At 41.1% G+C, this 18,415-nt stretch overlaps 1 protein-coding gene across 1 annotated transcript in view; it reads right to left on the bottom strand.

Moving 5' to 3' along the window:
- LOC138424409 (transcription factor SOX-9-like) overlaps positions 1-18,415 on the bottom strand; it is an 844,838-nt gene that overhangs the window by 472,367 nt on the left and 354,056 nt on the right. Inside the window, exon 2 of the mRNA XM_069561224.1 lies at positions 17,513-17,581. Coding sequence (XP_069417325.1) covers positions 17,513-17,581 — 69 coding nt within the window. The remainder of the gene's footprint in view (positions 1-17,512; positions 17,582-18,415) is intronic.

Raw genomic sequence — 18,415 nt, 5'->3', positions numbered from 1 at the left:
TTTGATTCACTGGTTTTCCATATTAAGGAGATTAACTGTAAGGTTCTCACCTACCACGGTTTACTAAAGACCGAGTTTATGAAAGGGTTATCTGTGTGCATCCTAAATTGCTTCATTCGTATCTGACTCTTTGTGAACCCATGGACTGTAGCCCACCAGGCTCCTCTGTCCATGGGATTATCCAGGCAAGGATACTGGAGTGAGTTGCCATGCCCTCCTCCAGGGGATCTTCCTGACCCAGAGATTGAAACTGTGTCTCCTCAAACTCCTGCATGGCAGGCTGATTCTTTACTGTCGAGCCACTGAGGAAGTCCATGAAAGGGCTAGTTCTGAATAGTTGCTCAGTCATAACTGACTCCTTGTGACCCCATGGACTGTAGCAAGACAGGCTTCCCTGTCCATCACCAACTCCCGGAGCTTGCTCAAGCTCACGTCCATCAATTTGGTGAAGCCATCAAACCATCTTATCCTCTGTTGTCTCCCTCTCCTCCTGCCTTCAATCTCTCCCAGCATCAGGGTCTTTTCCAATGAGTCAACTCTTCACATCAGGTGGCCAAAGCATTGGAGTTTCAACTTCAGCATCAGTCCTTCCAATGAATATTCAGGACTGGTTTCCTTTAGGATTGACAGGTTTGATCTCCTTGCAGTCCAAGGGACTTTCAAGAGTCTTCTCCAACACCACAGTACAAAAGCATCAATTCTTCAGTGCTCAGCTTTCTTTAACTCTCACATCCATACATGATTGCTGGAAAATCCACAGCTTTGACTAGACGGACCTTTGTCGGCAAAGTAATATTTCTGCTTTTTTAAAGTCATTGTTTTATTGAAGGATAATTGCTTTATAAAATTTTATTGTTTTCTGTCAGACCTCAGCATGAATCAACCATAGGTATACATATATCCCCTCCCTTCTGAATCTCCCTCCCATCTTCCTCCCCATCCCACCCCTCTAGGTTGATACAGAGCCCTTGTTTGAGTTTCCTGGTCCATATAGCAAATTCCTGTTGGCTATCTGTTTTATATATGGTAATGTAAGTTTCCATGTTACTCTTTCCATACATCTCACCCTCTGCTCCCCACTCTCCATGTCCATAAGTCTATTCTCTGTCTATTTCTCTACTGCTGTCTTGTAAATAGATTCTTCAGTACCATTTTTCTAGATTCCATATATGTGTTAAAATACAATATGTATCTTTCTCTTTCTGACTCTCTTCATTCTGTATAATAGGTTCCAGGTTCATCTACCTCATCAGAACTGACTTAAATGCATTCCTTTTTATGGTTTAATATTCCATTGTATATACGTACCACAGCTTCTTTATCCATTCATCCGTCAATGGACATCTAGGTTGTTTCCATGTTCTAGCTGTTGTAAATAGTGCTGCAATGAACAATGGGATACATGTGTCTTTTTCAACCCTGGTTCCCTCAGGGTATATGCCTAGGAGTGGGATTGTTGGGCATATGGTAGTTTTATTCATAGTTTTTTTTAAGGAATCTCCATACTGTCTTCCACAGTGACTGTATCAATTTATATTTCCACCAATAGTACAAGAGTGTTCCCTTTTCTCCACATCCTTTCCAGCATTTATTGTTTGTAGACTTTTTGATAATGGCCATTCTTACAGGTGTGAGCTGATATCTCATTGTAATTTATATTTGCATTTCTCTAATAAGGAGCAATGTTGAACATCTTTTCACGTATTTGTTAGCCATCTGTATGTCTTCTTTGGAGAAATGTCTGTTTAAGTCTTTTTCCCACTTTTTGACTGGGTTGTTTGTTTTTCTGACATTGAGTTGTATGAGCTGCTTATGTATTTTGGAAATTAATCCTTTGTCAGTTGTTTCATTTGCTATTATTTTCTCCCATTCTGAGGGTTGTCTTTTCACCTTGCTTACAGTTTCCTTTGCTGTGCAAAAGCTTTTAAGTTTAATGAAGTCCCACTTGTGTACTTTAGTTTTTATTTCCATTACTCTAGGAGGTGGGTCATAGAGGATCTTGTTTTGATTTATGTTATCGAGTGTTCTGCCTATGTTTTTCTCTAAGAGTTTTACAGTTTCAGGTCTTACATTTAGGTCTTTAATCCATTTTGAGTTTGTCTTTGTGTATGGCATTAGGAAGTGTTCTAATTTCCTTCTTTTACATGTAGCTGTCCAGTTTTCCCAGCACCATTTATTGAAGAGGCTGTCTTTGCCCCATCATATATTCCTGCCTCCTGTGTCAAAAATAAGGTATGCATAGGTGCCTGGGCTTATTTCTGGACTTTCTATCTTTGGACAGAAAGTTCCATTGGTGTATATTTCTGTTTTTGTGCCAGCACCATACTGTCTTAAGGACTGTAGCTTCGTACTACAATCTGAAGTCAGGAAGGTTGATTCCTCCAGCTCCATTCTTCTTTTTCAAGATTGTTTTGGCTGTTTAGGGTCTCTTTTGTTTCCATATGAATTGAGAAATTTTTTTGTTCTAGTTTGGTGAAAAATGCAATTAGTAATCTGATAGCTTGCCTGGAAAATCCCATGGATGGAGGAGCCTGGTGGGCTGCAGTCCATGGGGTCGCGAAGAGTCAGACATGACTGAGCGACTTCACTTTCACTTTTCACTTTCATGCATTGGAGAAGGCAATGGCAACCCACTCCAGTACTCTTGCCTAGAGAATCCCAGGGACGGGAGCCTGGTGGGCTGCCGTCTATGGGGTCGCACAGAGTCGGATATGACTGAAGTGACTTAGCAGCAGGGATCACATTGAATCTGTAGATTGCATTTGGTAGTATAGTCATTTTCACAATATTGATTCTTCCTACCCAGGAACATGGAATACCTCTCCATCTGTTTATGTCGTCTTTGATTTCTTTCATAGTGTCTTATAATTTTTTGTACACAGTTCTTTTGTCTCCCTAGTTAAGTTTATTCCTAGATATTTCATTCTTTTTGCTGCAATGGTGAATGGGATTGATTCCTTAATTTCTCTTTCTGATTTTTCATTCTTAGTGTATAGAAATTCAAGTGATTTCTGTGTGTTGATTTTGTATCCTGCAAGTTTGCAAAATTCTCTGATTAGCTCTAGTAATTTTCTGATACTATCTTTAGAGTTTTCTATGTACAGTATTATGTCATCTGCAAACAGAGACAGATTTACATCTTTTTTTTTCGATATGGATTCCTTTTATTTATTTTTCTTCTCTGATTGCTACAGCTAGGACTTCCAGAATTATGTTGAATAATAGAGGTGAAAGTGGACACCCAAGTCTTATTCCTGGTCTTACGGGGCATGCTTTCAGTTTCTTGCCATTGAGAATAATGTTTGCTTTAGGCTTATCATATATGGCCTTTACTGTGTTGCGGTAGGTTCCTTCTATGCCCACTATTGAAGAGTTTTAATCACAAATGGGTGCTGCATTTTGTCCAAGACTTTTTCTGCATCTATTGAGATGATCATATGCTTTTTAAGTTTCAATTTGTTAATATAGTGTATCACATTGATTGATTTGTGTATACTGAAAAATCCTTGCATTCCTGGATTAAACCCAACTTGATCATAGTGTATGAGCTTTTTGATGTGTTGCTGAATTCTGTTTGCTAAAATTCTGCTGAGGACTTTTACATCTATGTTCATCAGTGACACTGGCCTGTAGTTTTCTTTTGTGTTGTCTTTGTCTGGTTTTGGTATCAGGATGATGATGGACTCATAGAATGAGTTTGGAAGTGTTCCTTCCTCTGTAATTTTTTGAAAGAGCTTTAGAAGAATAGGCATTAGCTCTTCTCTAAACGCTTGATAGAATTCTCCAGTAAAACCATCTGGTCCTGGCCTTCTGTTTTTTAGGAGATTTTTGATCACAGCTTCAATTTCACTGTGTGTAACTGGATTGTTCATAATTTCTATTTCTTCCTAGTTCACTCTTGGAAGACTGAACTTTTCTAAGACTATGTCCATTTCTTCCAAGTTATCCATTTTATTACCATATAGTTGTTCATAATGGTCTCTTATTATCCTTCGTGTTTCTTCATTGTCTGTTGTCACCTCTCCTTTTTCATTTCTAATTTTGTTGATTTGATTCTTTTCTCTTTTTTTCTTGACAAGTCTGGCTAAAGACCTGTCAATTTTGTTTATCTTCTCAAAGAACCAGCTTTTAGTTTTATTAAGCTTTACTATTGTTTCTTTCATTTCCTTTGCATTTATTTCTGCTCAGATATTTATGATTTCTTTCTTTGTACTAACTTTGGGTTTTTTTTTTTTTTTGTTTTTCTTTTTCCAGTTGTTTTAGGTATAAAGTTAGGTTGTTTATTCAATGTTTTTCTTGTTTCTTGAGGTAGGACTGTATCTCTATAAACTTCCCTCTTAGAATGGCTTTCACTGCATCCCAAAGGTTTTGAGTTGTTGTGTTTTCATAGTCATTTGTTTCTAGAAATTTTTTTTCTAGAAATTTTTTGATTTCCCTTTTGATTTCTTCAGCAACCTGTTGGTTATTTAGAAACGTGTTGTTTAATCTCCATGTGTTTGTGTTTCTTATAGTTTATTTTCTTGTAACTGATACCTAGTCTCATAGTGTTGTGGTCAGAGAAGATGCTTGATATGATTTCAATTTTCTTAAATTTTCTGAGGTTTGATCTGTGACCCAAGATAGGGTCTACCCTGGAGAATGTTCCATGTGCACTTGAGAAGAAGGTGTATTCTTCTGCATTTGGATGGAATGTCCTGAAGATATCAGTGAAATCCATCTCATCTAATGCATCATTTAAGACTTGTGTTTCCTTATAATTTTCTGTTTTGATGATCTATCGATTGCTGTGAGTGGGGTGTTAAAGTCTCCTACTATTATTGTGTTACTGTTAATTTCTCCTTTTATGCCTGTTAGTGTTTGTCTTATGTATTGAGGTGCTCCTATGTTGGATGCATAGATATTTACAATTGTTATGTCTTCCTCTTGGATGGATCCCTTGATCATTATGTAGTGTCCTTCTTTACCTCTTGTAATACTCTTTATTTTAAGGTTTATTTTGTCTGATATGAAGATTGCTACTCCATCTTTCTTTTGCTTCCCATTTGCATGGAATATATTTTTCCATCCTCTCGCTTTCAGTCTATCTGTGTCTTTAGATCTGAAGTGGGTTTCTTGTAGACAGCATATATATGGGTCTTGTTTTTGTATCCATTCAGACAGTCGGTGTCTTTTGGTTGAAGCATTTAATCCATTTATTTTAAAGTAATTATTGATATATATGTTCCCATTGCCATTTTCCTAATTGTTTGAGGTTGATTTTGTAAATCTTTTTTTCTTATCTTGTATTTCTTGATTACATAACATAAATGTTACAACATTTGTTGTAAAGCTGGTTTGGTGGAACTGAATTCTCTTAGCTTTTCCTTGTCTGAAAAGCTTTTTATTTCTCCATCAGTTTTGAATGAGATCCTTGCCAGGTACAGAAATCTTGGTTGTATATTTTCCCCCTTTCAGTACTTTAAATATATCCTGCCATTCCCTTCTGGCCTGCAGAGTTTCTGCTGAAAGATCAGCTGTCAAACTATGGGGTTTCCCTTGTATGTTACTTGCTGCTTTTCTTTTGCTGCTTTTAATATTCTTTCTTTGTGTTTAGTCTTAGTTAGTTTGATTAGTATGTGTCTTGGTGTGTTTCTCCTTGGGTTTATCCTCGATAGGACTTTTTGTGCCTCTTGGACTTGATTGACTATTTCCTTTCCCATGTTGGGGAAAATTCGACTATAATCTCTTAAAAAACCTTCTCATACCCCTTCTTTTTCTCTTCTTCTTCTGGGACCCCTATAACTTGAATGTTGGTGTGTCTGATATTGTCCTAGATGTCCCTGAGACTATCCTCAGTTCTTTTTATTCTGCACTTTATTTTGCTCTTCAGAAGTTACTTCCACCAGTTTATCTTCCAGCTCACTGTATTCTTCTGCTTCAGATATTCTGCTATCGATTCCTTCTAGAGTATTTTTAATTCCAGTGATTGTGTTGTTTGTTTCTGTATGTCTATCTTTAATTCTTCTAGGTCTTTGTTAATTGACTCTTGCATAGTCTCCATTTTGTTTTCAAGGTTTTTGATGATCGTTACTATCATTATTCTAAATTCTTTTCCAGGTAGTTTGCCTATTTCCTCTTCATTTATTTGGACCTCTGTGTTTCTAGTTTGTTTCTTCATTTGTGTAGTATTTCTCTGCCTTTTCATTACTTTTTTTTAACTTACTGTGTTTGAGGTCTCCTTTTCTCAGGCTTTAGGGTTGAATTCTTTCTTCCTTTTGGTTTCTGCCCTCCTAAGGTGGGTCCGGTGGTTTGTTTAAGCTTGTACAGGGTAAGACTTGTGCTGAGTTTCTGTTTGCTTGTTTGTTTGTTTTTGCTCTGCTGGGCAAGGCTGAGTGAGGTGGTAATCCTGTCTGCTGAAGACTGAGTTCGTCTTTTTAATTAATTGGTGTTTAGATGATGCACTCTGCACAGGGTGCTACTGGTGGTTTGGTGATGCTGGGTCTTGTATTCAAGTGGTTTCCTTTAGGTGAGTTCTCACTATTTGATACCCCCTAGGGTTAGTTCTCTGGTAGTCTATGGTCTTGGAGTCAGTGTTCCCACTCCAAAGGCTCAAGGCTTGATCTCAGGTCAGGAACAAAGAATCCACAAATGGTTTGTTATGTCATTAAGTGATACTAAAACAAATATCCAAAAATGAGAAACCAAAGATGAACACCACAGAAATGGCCGTTACAAAATCAGATAAATAATAATTAAAATAATGGAATATACATAACTACATATACATCCATGAGCAACGTGAAAACAGTCCAACAAAAATAAAGTACAGTAACTGATCCAACAAGCAAAGTATATAAAAAATTGTATTTACAAGTTAAGAACAAAACTAATTAAAGCACAAACTGGAAAACAAAACTAAAGCAAGGGGCCAAGCGGGGAGTAAAGCAATGAAAACCAAACTAACAAATATGTTGAGAGGAAAGGACAGAAAGGAAAGAATAGATATGCAAAGTCAAAGAGAGCTACATGAAGATTTGTATACACTAAAGATTAACTGCAATGGGGAAAGAACAGTAGGAAAGGGAAAGAAAGGAATAAACACAGAAAAAAATATAATGGGTTTAAAACAATTAAAATTATAGAAAAGAAAAAAAAAGGAGGAGAAATAAAATAGGAAAAACAAAAGCAAAACTCCACAGAACTGCAAAAGTCCAACACAGAGGCAGAGATATGTCTCTGCTTTAAAATATGCCATCTAGGTTGTCATAACTTTTCTTACAAGGAGCAAGTGTCTTTTAATTTCATGGCTGAAGTCACTATCTACAGTTATTTTGGAGCTAAAAACATAGTTTCCAACTGTTTTCATTGCTTCCGCATGTATTTGCCATGAACGATGGGACTGGTTGCCATGATATTCATTTTCTGAATGTTGAGTTTTAAGCCAGCTTTTTCACTCTCCTCTTTCACTTTCATCAAGAGGCTCTTTACTTCTTCTTTCCTTTCTGCCATAAGGATGATGCTATCTGCATATCTGAGGTTATTGATATTTCTCCTGGCAGTCTTGATTCCAGCTTGTGCTTCATCCAGCCCAGCATTTCACATGATGTACTCTGCATATAAGGTAAATAAGCCAGGTGACAACATACAGCCTTGATGTACTCCTTTCCCAATTTGGAACCAGTCTGCTGTTCCATGTCCAGTTCTAACTGTTGCTTCTTGACCTGCATACAGATTTCTCAGGAGGCAGGTAAGATAGTCTGGCATACTCATCTCTTGAATAATTTTCCATAGTTTGTTGTGATCCATACAGTCAAAGGTTTGGCGTAATCAGGAAAGCGGAAGTAGATGGTTTTTTGGGATTCTCTTGCTTTTTTGATGATCCAGTGGATGTTGGCAATTTGATCTCTGTCCTCTGTCTTTTCTAAATCCAAATTGAACATCTGGAAGTTCATGGTTTCCTGTATGCTAAAGCCTGGCTTAGAGAACTTTGAGCATTACTTTACTAGCATGTGAGATGAGTGCAATTGTGTCGTAGTTTGAATATTCTTTGGTATTGCCTTTCTTTGAAATTGGAATGAAAACTGATCTCTTCCAGTCCTGTGACCACTGCTGAGTTTTCCAAATTTGCTGGCATATTGAGTGTAGCACTTTCACAGCATTATCTTTTAGGGTTTGAAATAGCTCATCTGGAATTCCATCACCTCCACTAGCTTTGTTCATAGTGATGCTTCCTAAGGCCCACTTGATATTCCAGGATGTCTGGCTCTAGATGATTGATCACAGAGTCGTGGTTATCTAGGTCATGAAGATCTTTTTTGTACCGTTCTTCTGTGTACTCTTGCTACCTCTTCTCAATATCTTCTGCTTCTATAGGTCCATACCATTTCTGTCCTTTATTGTGCCCACCTTTGCATGAAATGTTCCCTTGGTATCTCTAATTTTCTTGAAGAGATCTCTAGTCTTTCCCCATTCTATTGTTTTCCTCTATTTCTTTACACTGATCCCTGAGGAAGGCTTTCTTATCTCTCCTTGCTATTCTTTGGAACTCTGCATTCAAATGAGTATATCTTTTCTCTTCTCCTTTGCCTTTAGCTTCTGTTCCTTTCTCAGCTATTTGCAAGGCCTCCTCAGACAACCATTTTGCCTTTTTGTATTTCTTTTTCTTGGGGATGGTCTTGATCCCTGTCTCCTGTACAATGTCATGAACCTCTGTCCATACTTCTTCAGGCACTCTTTCTATCAGATCTAATCCCTTGAATCTATCTGTCACTTCCACTGTATAATCCTAAGGGATTTGATTTAGGTCATACTTGAATGGTCTAGTGAAGAGTGAAGTCGCTCAGTCGTGTTCGACTCTTTGCGACCCCATGGACTATAGCCCACCAGGCTTCTCCATCCATGGAATTTTCTAGGCAAGGGTACTGGAGTGGGTTGCCATTTCCTTCTCCAGGTGATCTTCCCGACCCAGGGATCTAAACCAGGTCTCCTGCATTGCAGGCAGACGCTTCACTGTCTGAGCTGCCAGGGAATGTGGTCTAGTGAAGGAGGCCGCCTTATCTTCATCACCTCCACCATAGTTTGGTCTCAGGTCAAACAACAGGGAGGGAACACAGCCCCACCCATCAACAGAAAATTGGATTAAAGATTTACTGAGCATGGCCCTGTCCATCAGAACAAGACCCAGTTTCTCCCACAGTCAGTCTCTCCCATTAGGAAGCTTCCATAAGCCTCTTATCCTTCTCCATTAGAGGGCAGACAGAATGAAAACCACAATCACAGACAACTAATGAAACTGATCACATGGACCAGGCCTTGTCTCACTCAATGGAACTATGAGCAATGCCATGTAGGGTCACCCAAGGTGGACGAGTCACTGTGGAGAGTTCTGCCGAAATATGGTCCATCTAGTGGAGAAGGGAATGGGAAAACACTTCTGTATTCTTGCCTTGAGAACCCCATGAATAGTATGAAGAGGCAAAAACATATGACACTGAAAGATGAATTCCCCAGGTCAGTAGGTGCCCAATATGCTACTGGAGAAAAGGGGAGAAATAACTCCAGAAAGAATGAAGAGATGGAGCCAAAGCAAAAACAACACTCATTTGTGGACGTGACTGGTGATGGAAGTAAAGTCCGATGCTGTAAAGAGTAACACTGCATAGGAACCTGGATTAATAGGTCCATGAATCAAGGTAAATTGGAAGTGGCCGAACAGGAGATGGCAAGAGTGAACATTGACATTTTAAGAATCAGTGAATTAAAATGGACTGGAATGGGTGAATGTAATTCAGATGACCATTTTATCTACTACTGTGGGCAAAATCCTTTAGAAGAAATGGAGTAGTCCTCATAGCCAACAAGAGAGTCCAAAATGCAGTACTTGGATGCAATCTCAAAAATGACAGAATGATCTCTGCTCATTTCCAAGGCAAACCATTCAATATCACAGTAATCCAACTCGATGCCACAACCACTGATGCTGAAGAAGCTGAAGTTGAACAGTTTTATGAAGACCTATAAGACCTTCTAGAACTAACACCCAAAAGAGATGTCTTTCTCATCATAGGGGACTAGGAGACAAAAGTAGGAAGTCAATAGACATGTGGAGTAGCAGGCAAATGTGGCCTTGGAGTTCAAACTGAAGCAGGGCAAAGGCTAACAGAGTTTTGCCAAGAGAATGCACTGGTCATAGCAAATACCTTCTTCCAACAACACAAGAGAAGACTCTATACATGGACATCACCAGATGGTCAATACCAAAAATAGATTGATTATATTCTTTGCAGCCAAAGATGGAGAAGCTCTACAAAGCCAGCAAAAACAAGACCAGGAGATGATTGTGTCTCAGATCATGAACTCCTTATAGCCAAATTCAGACTTAAATTGAAGAAAATAGGGAAAACCACTAGACCATTCAGGTATGACCTAAATCAAGTCCCTTGTGATGATACAGTGGAAGTGACAAATAGCTTCAAGGGATTAGATCTGATAGAGTGCCTGAAGAACTATGGATGGAGGTTCGTGACAGTGTACAAGAGGCAGTGATCAAGACCATCCCCGAGAAAAAGAAATGAATAAAGGCAAAATGGTTGTCTGAGGAGGCCTTACAATAGCTGAGCAATGAAGAGGAGCTAAAGACAAATGACAAACGAAAAGATATACCCATTTGAATGCAGAATTCCAAAGAGTAGCAAGGAGAGATAAGAAAGCCTTCCTCAGTGATCAATGTAAAGAAATGAAGGAAAACAATAGAATGGGGAAGACTAGAGAGCTCCTCAAGAAAATTAGATACCAAGGGAACATTTCATGCAAAGGTGGGCACAATAAAGCACAGAAATGGTATGGACTTTACAGAAGCAGAAGACGTTAAGAAAAGGTGGAAAGAATACACAGAAGAGCTATACAAAGAAGGTCTCCATGACTGAGATAACCACAATGGTATGATTGCTCACCTAGAGCCAGACATCCTGGAAATGTGAAGTCAAGCGGGCCTTAGGAAGCATGACTATGAACAAAGCTAGTGGAGGCGATGGAATTCCGGCTGACTTATTTTAAGTCGTAAAAGATGATACTGTTAAGGTGCTGCAGTCAATATGCTAGCAAATTTGGAAAACTCAGCAGCAGCTACAGGACTGGAAAAGGTCAGTTTTCATTCCAACTTCAAAGAAAGGCAGTGCCAAAGAATATTCAAACTACCACACAATTGCACTCATCTCACATGCTAGCGAAGTAATGCTCAAAATTCTCCAAGCCAGGCTTTAGCATACAGGAAACCATGAACTTCCAGATGTTCAATTTGGATTTAGAAAATGCAGAAGAAGCAGAAATCAAATTGCCAGCATCCACTGGATCATTGAAAAAGCAAGAGAATTCCAGAACAACATCTACTTGTGCTTTCTTGATTACACCAAACCTTTGACTTTGTGGATCACAACAAACTATGGAAAATTCTTTAATAGATGGGAATGCCAGACTATCTTACCTGCCTCCTGAGAAATCGGTATGCAGGTCAAGAAGCAACAGTTAGAGCTGGACATGGAACAACAGACTGGTTCCAAATTGGGAATGGAGTACATCAAGGCGGTATGTTGTCACCCTGCTTATTTACCTTATATGCAGAGTACATCATGTGAAATGCTGAGCTGGATGAAGCACAAGCTGGAATCAGGACTGCCAGGAGAAATATCAATAACCTCAGATACACAGATGACACCAACATTATGGCAGAAAGTGAAGAGGAACTAAAGAGCCTCTTGATGAAACTGAAAGAGGAGAGTGAAAAAGCTGGCTTAAAACTCAACATTCTAAAAATGAACATCATGACTTCTGGTCCCATCACTTCATGGCAAATAGATGGGGGAAACAATGGAAACAGAGATAGACTGTATTTGGGGGGCCCTGAAATCACTGCAGATGGTGACTGCAGCCATGAAATTCAAAGACACATACTCCTTGGAAAAAAAGCTGTGATCAACCTAGACAGCATATTAAAATGCAAAGACATTACTTTGCTCACAAAGGTCCATCTAGTCAAAGCAGTTTTTCCAGCAGTTATGTATGGATATGAGAGTTGGGACTATAAATAAAGCTGAGCACTGAAGAATTGATATTTTTCAACTGTGGTGTTGGAAAAGACTCTTGACAGTCTCTTGTACTGCAAGGAGATCAAACCAGTCAATCCTAAAGGAAATCAGTCCTGCATATTCATTGGAAGGACTGATGCTGAAGCTGAAACTCCACACTTTGGCCACCTGATGTGAAGAACTGACTCACTGGAAAAGACCCTGATGGTGGGAAAGATTGAAGGCAGGAGGAGAGGGAGACGACAGAGGATGAGATGGTTGGATGGCATCACCGACTCAAGGAACATGAGTTTGAGCAAGCTCCAGGTATTGGTGATAGACAGGGAAGCCTGTCTTGCTGCAGTCCATGGGGTCACAAAGAATCAGACAGGACTGAGTGACTGTACTGAACTGAGCATATCCAGCCCATCAGAACAAGACCCAGTTTCCCCCACAGTCAGTCTCTTCCATCAGGAAGCTTCCTTAAGCCTCTTATCCTTATCCATCAGAGGACAGACAGGATGAAAACCACAAACACAGAATACTAATGAAAGGGCTAAAGTATCATCAATTCATCAATTGATCATTCTTCCCAAAACTTTACACTGACGTTTTTTAAGGCAGAATGCTTGGATTTGTGACAATTACCCAAAGAAAAAAACTTTCTATTTCTAAATCATAGGCAGATAGCTGTTTGATATTTAGAAGAAATGTTCTGAATGCGAGAGGGAAAATTAAATGGGAGGGTTGAAATTTTTCTAAAGAGAAGTTCACAATATACATTTTAAAAATGATCACACTTTCAGTTTATCACTTCGTATTCCAGATTTGAAGACAGTCACCATTCTCATTTGTCTGTTTCCTTTATTCAAAGTGCAATATACAATGATTTTTATTTGGTAGATATTTTCAAAGCATGTAAAACTTTATGTGTGTTCCTTACAAACTGCAAAGCAATGGGAAAATTCACTTCCTTCTTATAAATATGTTTTCAGATTATTCCAAATGAAAGATGAAATGGTGCATTTTTAACTAAAACAACACATATTTTATAGTCTATGCTTTATATGTTACCTATTTGCAAATAGTGGACATAAGATCCTATTTAAACAACAACAACAACAACAAAAAGCCCTTAACCATGCAAAATCATTTCAAAGGAGAAATAGTACCTAGAGGCCGAAAAGTTGTGTTCAGCTCAGCTCAAAATGGAACTATTGTTAAAATGCTTTTCAATTGCCTTAAATTAGTTTAAATACATTAGAAATAGTACTGCCCACCAGTACTAGGATCCTGGAATCTGATGAAACTAGCCCTATGTTACTGGATAAGTTAATTAAAGTTTCAGGCTGTCTGTCCCCTCATTTGTAAAATACTGCATTCTATCCTAGAGACAGTGAAAGTTTTAATGAAATAGTACATGTAAATAAATTAGCAGACACCACATAGTGAGTGCTCAATAAATGTTGAGTGTGATGATAACAATTATGAAGGAAAGGTGATGATATTAATTTTCAAATGAGTAGGTGTCTTGTCATGTGTACTGATTTACCCATTACTGTGTCTATGTGTGTGTCTATCTCAGGTTTGCAAATAGTATTTTGAGAACAAATAGGAAATGATCCATTGGATTCAGAGCAAATATTAATATAAATACATGACTCAGTATTTTTTCTGAGTGTTCTGCTGACACCAAACATCAGAGAAAGACACAAGGCTGGAGTCCAGGAGTGAGCTGCAATTGTATCCTCTACATCAGGCTGAGAACTGGTGGAAGTGAATGAAGTCGCTCAGTCGTGTCCGACTCTTTGCGACCCGATGAACTGTAGCCCGCCAGGCTCCTCTGTCCATGGGATTCTCCAGGCAAGAATACTGGAGTGGGTTGCCATTTCCTTTTCCAGGGGATCTTCCCGACCCAGGGATCGAACCGGGGTCTCCCGCATTGGAGGCAGACGCTTTAATCTCTGAGCCAGAGGGACTTTCAAAGACAGAAGCCAATAAGCTTATTATAATGCAAACAGAAAAGACAAAGGTTTTTGTAATAAACACAGGTTGAAAGGAAAGGATTAGAGGATGAGTAACAAAGAAGAGAAGTAATTATCCTGAGTGGGCTAAGGGTGTAAAAGGATTACCACCCACCAGGCCAACTCAAGAGAATAAATCTCACAGCTTTCAGCAGGTGATCCTGTAAATATTCACATAATATTTCTAAAATGAAATGCTGCTGTTAGAGAAACAAAAGGATGAAATGGGCCGGGCCATGTAGGTGTATCTGTCAGAAAACAGTCAGAAAAACTGCTGGAAACCAGGACTCCAATGAGGCAGTCCAACAGAAGGTATTTAAATACAGAGCACTACTTATAAGGGTGTTGGTAGAACTAAAGCAGAGCAAATCAAACAGGGGAAGGTGAGAGAGCTGCTAGCCCTCTAGGGCTGCGGAGGATGGGGGGTGTGTCTGAAGCAAAAATGGGAGTCAAATCCACACAAGGGCTCAGACATGGAGAGAAACTGCCTGAAGCAAACACAAATCCTGTCTCTTTCTAGTTCACCAAAATGCCTGCCATTGGGAGAACCTATATAGCAGTTAGTTAGCAAGGGAGCCTGGGAGAATAGGTATCAAGGCAAAGGCATGGAGTAGATTTGAAAGCAAATGATCAGATGACCAGCACAACAATCAATCACCAAGGACACCTATGAAATAGAGAAAAAGAGACCACTCCTTTCACTTAAAATTAAAGGGAACCCTCAACTCCAAAGAGATGACATCAACATTAGTTTTCCCGAGTACCATTTGGAAATAAGGGTGGGTTATGTCCCTCTTCAAAAAGGCACCATAAATACTGGAAGTCTCCCACATAATCAGACTTCTTTCTGCATGCAAGAGGGTCAAAGGAAATCCATTTTTAGTTGTTAATCTATTCTTAGCTCTTACAGCTCTCAAAGAATTCAAGGAAAAAAACAGGGAAATGTGTGCAGAATGGTCTCAACTTTAATTTTCCTAAGATATTATAACTTATAAAAATACCATCTACCAATTTCCTAATTTTATAAAATAAGGATATTGTAATACCAAAAATACTAAGTCCTATCCTGACTGCCTTGTCTTTACTTTTCTCATTTTGTTGCAGCCTCTGAAAGTGTTCAGATCCTGTACAGAATCACAGAAGGACAACACTACCTTATCTCAAAGGGAGGTTCCCAAAAGGATCATATTGACTTGTAAAACTGAATGAGCTCTGCAGGGGAAAACACAGAATCCTGGACCAACTAAATCTGTACAAGCTTGGTCAATGTCATCTCTGGGTGCCACTTCCCCTAGGCTGTGAAAATTAGGTTAGACCAGCTCTCTGTCCTCAGGGCAAGCACAGAGATGTAAGTGCCGACTTGCTCAGCTCAGTCTCACTGAAGTGTGAGAAGAAGGGAACCACCAAACCCAGTTCCTGACCCAGTGTGCATGCTCAGGTCTTACCCACCAAGTGGGTGGTAGAGGACCCCTGAGCACTCAAAGCAGCTCCGCTGACAGTCCTTCAGCCCTCTCTCTCTGTGCCACCATTTTTCTCACTCACATTCACGAAGCAATATATCCTCCAAATTGACCAGAAAAGATCTCATCCACCCATGATGCCCATGAGGGTGGAGCCAGCACCTCACCATTTTTCTTTCCACCAACTAGTTTAATATAAAAATGGCATGGTGATAAAAGATAGCCTAATAGAAGATTTCATTCTTCTCTTATTAAGTTTAATCATTTTATTGACAAACGTCAATCTGTAATTGCAAAGAAAACAAAAGATGAAAAGAAAAAGACATAAAGAGTTCTTATTATGCTGATGCTGGATTAAATTATCACCAATACTAAATTTCTCCACGGATCGATGTGGTGTGGTCGTGTTCTCCCGGGCCGAGCCTAAGCCGTGCCAGACGAGGGACGGGCGTTCCCAGTGAGCGTGTCCGCTCTTCTCGGACTGTCCGCGGGGCCCCTCGCTTGTCTTCCCCCCCGCTGCCCATCAGGGAGGGTGAGGAAGGCAGGGGTTGGGTGTGTGGCCTCTGGCCCTGATCTTCGGTCTCCTGCTGTCCCTTGCCTCGGGGCGTCAGTGGGCGCCGTTGGTCTTCTGACACAGCAGATTGCTCCCGCTTCGCCTTCTCGGCGTGTGCCCGGCGAGCGGCCCTCCCTGTGGCGGGGAGGGCTGTGCCGCCGCCGCCGCGCTGCGCGCCCCACGCGGGTGTGTGAGCGTGCCTCGTGTGACCCTCGGCGGTGCCCCTGGAGCGCTCCAGGTCGTCCCTCAGGTGCCTGAGGCCGAGCGGTGGTGTCGTTTCCCTCAACCCGGTGTCCCCCTCGGGTCCCCGCCACGGTGGCGTGGGTGTCCCGAGAGTGGCTCTCTTTTTTGGGGGGGGGGGGTCGAGGCGGTAGGGAGAGGCGTGCCTGTTCCCCTCGTCGTGGAGGCCTTGGTGGATGAGGCCTTGCGGGGGGGCGGGACGCGCGGGCTCTGCTCTGGCCCTGACCGCGCACACGCTCGTGTGTGGCGGTCCGCTTCCCTGTACCGCAGACCCCTCCCGCCCAGCTGAGGCCTGGTGGCTGGCGGAGCGCCTCTATAATTTTTTTTTTTTTTTTTTAAAATTAAAAAAAAAAAAAAAAACTAAATTTCTACGGAAAATTAACAAAATGGGGTGGGATGGGGTAGCATGAATATAAACCATTCATAACATGCCCCTCATATAATCACTGCAACAAACCCAAGTGACCTGAAAAGTCCCACAGAGAACTCTGATCAATAAAGTAAAAGACAAGTGGGGGTTTATTTATCTTTGGCTTCTTAACTAATAGGTAATTTAAATGCAAGTCCTGCTCAGAGTGGCTTCAAAAAGAAGCCCATGTGGTCACAGGGTGTCGCCAACAGCAAAGGTCCTGCTTTGTTTACACACAGGGCCGTGACAGCACCTGCTGGCTTCATTGCCTCAGAGAGGTTAAATGGTGCTCAGTACTGCTTGGCCTGAAGCAGGGTTGGTTATCACCCTGAGTAAGGAGGCAAAAACTACAACAACAAAGTGATTCTTTGCAGTATTAACGCATCCTCTGACATAGCAAGCTACATGCTCAGAGTCCTGCGTCCAGGTACACACACAGGGAGTATACCCAATTTCCTGGAATAAAAGGGCAGAAGGGATAAATCTTGGGTTGAAGAAAAAAGGCACAATTCACTTCCAACGGTTCCTAGATTGATTTCATCAGCTTCCACTGAGAAGAGCTTTGCAACACTTTTCTGTCACTGTCAGAGCCCTGACCCAAAACTTGAAGTCTAGAAAACTGACCAGTGGGGAACCACACAGCCCTTTTTCGAGGAAGCCACCTGCAAGGTGCTCCGGGACAACAGCCTGAACCATCCACGCTTGCCCAGAGACAGCACAACTGCAAGTCTGAGCACACCTCCAGGGAAACCAATGTGTTAAGGTTCTTAAAAAGAGCGTCTTACCTGATGTGGCTGTGAGCTGGACCATCTGCTATAGGAAGGGACACTGGACGGCTTGCTGACTGCGGTTCTCTAAAGGGGGAAAGAGAAAAAAAATGTCATGCTGTCATACAGACTGAATACACTTTATATTTATATTTCTTTAAATGAAATGAATGGTTTACAATCCCGCACTTAGTGCGTGGCTACCCCACGTCTGAGGTCAGAGGCAGTGGCCGAGAGTGCCAGGCTGTGACGGTGCAGGAACGGCAGGGGGAGCTACCCAAGTCTGAGGCCAGGGGCGGCGGCTGGCTGGGAGGAGCCACCCCACGTCCGAGGCCAGGGGCAGCAGCTGGGAGGAGCCACCCCACGTCCAAGGAGTGGTGGCTGAATGGGCGCAGGAGGGCCTAGAGGAGCTATCCCATGTTCAAGGTCAGGAGGAGTGGCAGTGAGGAGATACCTCTTGTCCAAGGTATGCATTTTGCTGGAACAGCTGTAAAGAGATACCCCACGTCCAAGGTAAGAGAAACCCAGGTAAGATGGTAGGTGTTGCAAGAGGGCATCAGAGGGCAGACACACTGAAACCATACCCACAGAAAACTAGTCAATCTAATCCCACTAGGACCACAGCCTTGGCTAACTCAATGAAACTAAGCCATGCCCGCAGGGCAACCCAAGACGGGCAGGTCATGCTGGAGAGGTCTGACAGATTGTGGTCCACTGGAGAAGGGAATGGCAAACCACTTCAGTATTCTTGCCTTGAGAATCCCATGAACAGTATGAAAAGGCAAAAATGATAGGATACTGAAAGAGGAACTCCCCAGGTCAGTAGCTGCCCAATATGCTACTGGAGATCAGTGGAGAAATAACTCCAGAAAGACTGAAGGGATGCAGAAAAAGTAAAAACAATACCCAGCTGTGGCTGTG

Source organism: Ovis canadensis, chromosome 19 (assembly GCF_042477335.2).
Source record: "Ovis canadensis isolate MfBH-ARS-UI-01 breed Bighorn chromosome 19, ARS-UI_OviCan_v2, whole genome shotgun sequence".
NCBI lineage: Eukaryota > Metazoa > Chordata > Mammalia > Artiodactyla > Bovidae > Ovis > Ovis canadensis.
Note: the sequence above shows the minus strand (reverse complement) of the source record. Positions and strands in the feature narration are given on the sequence as shown.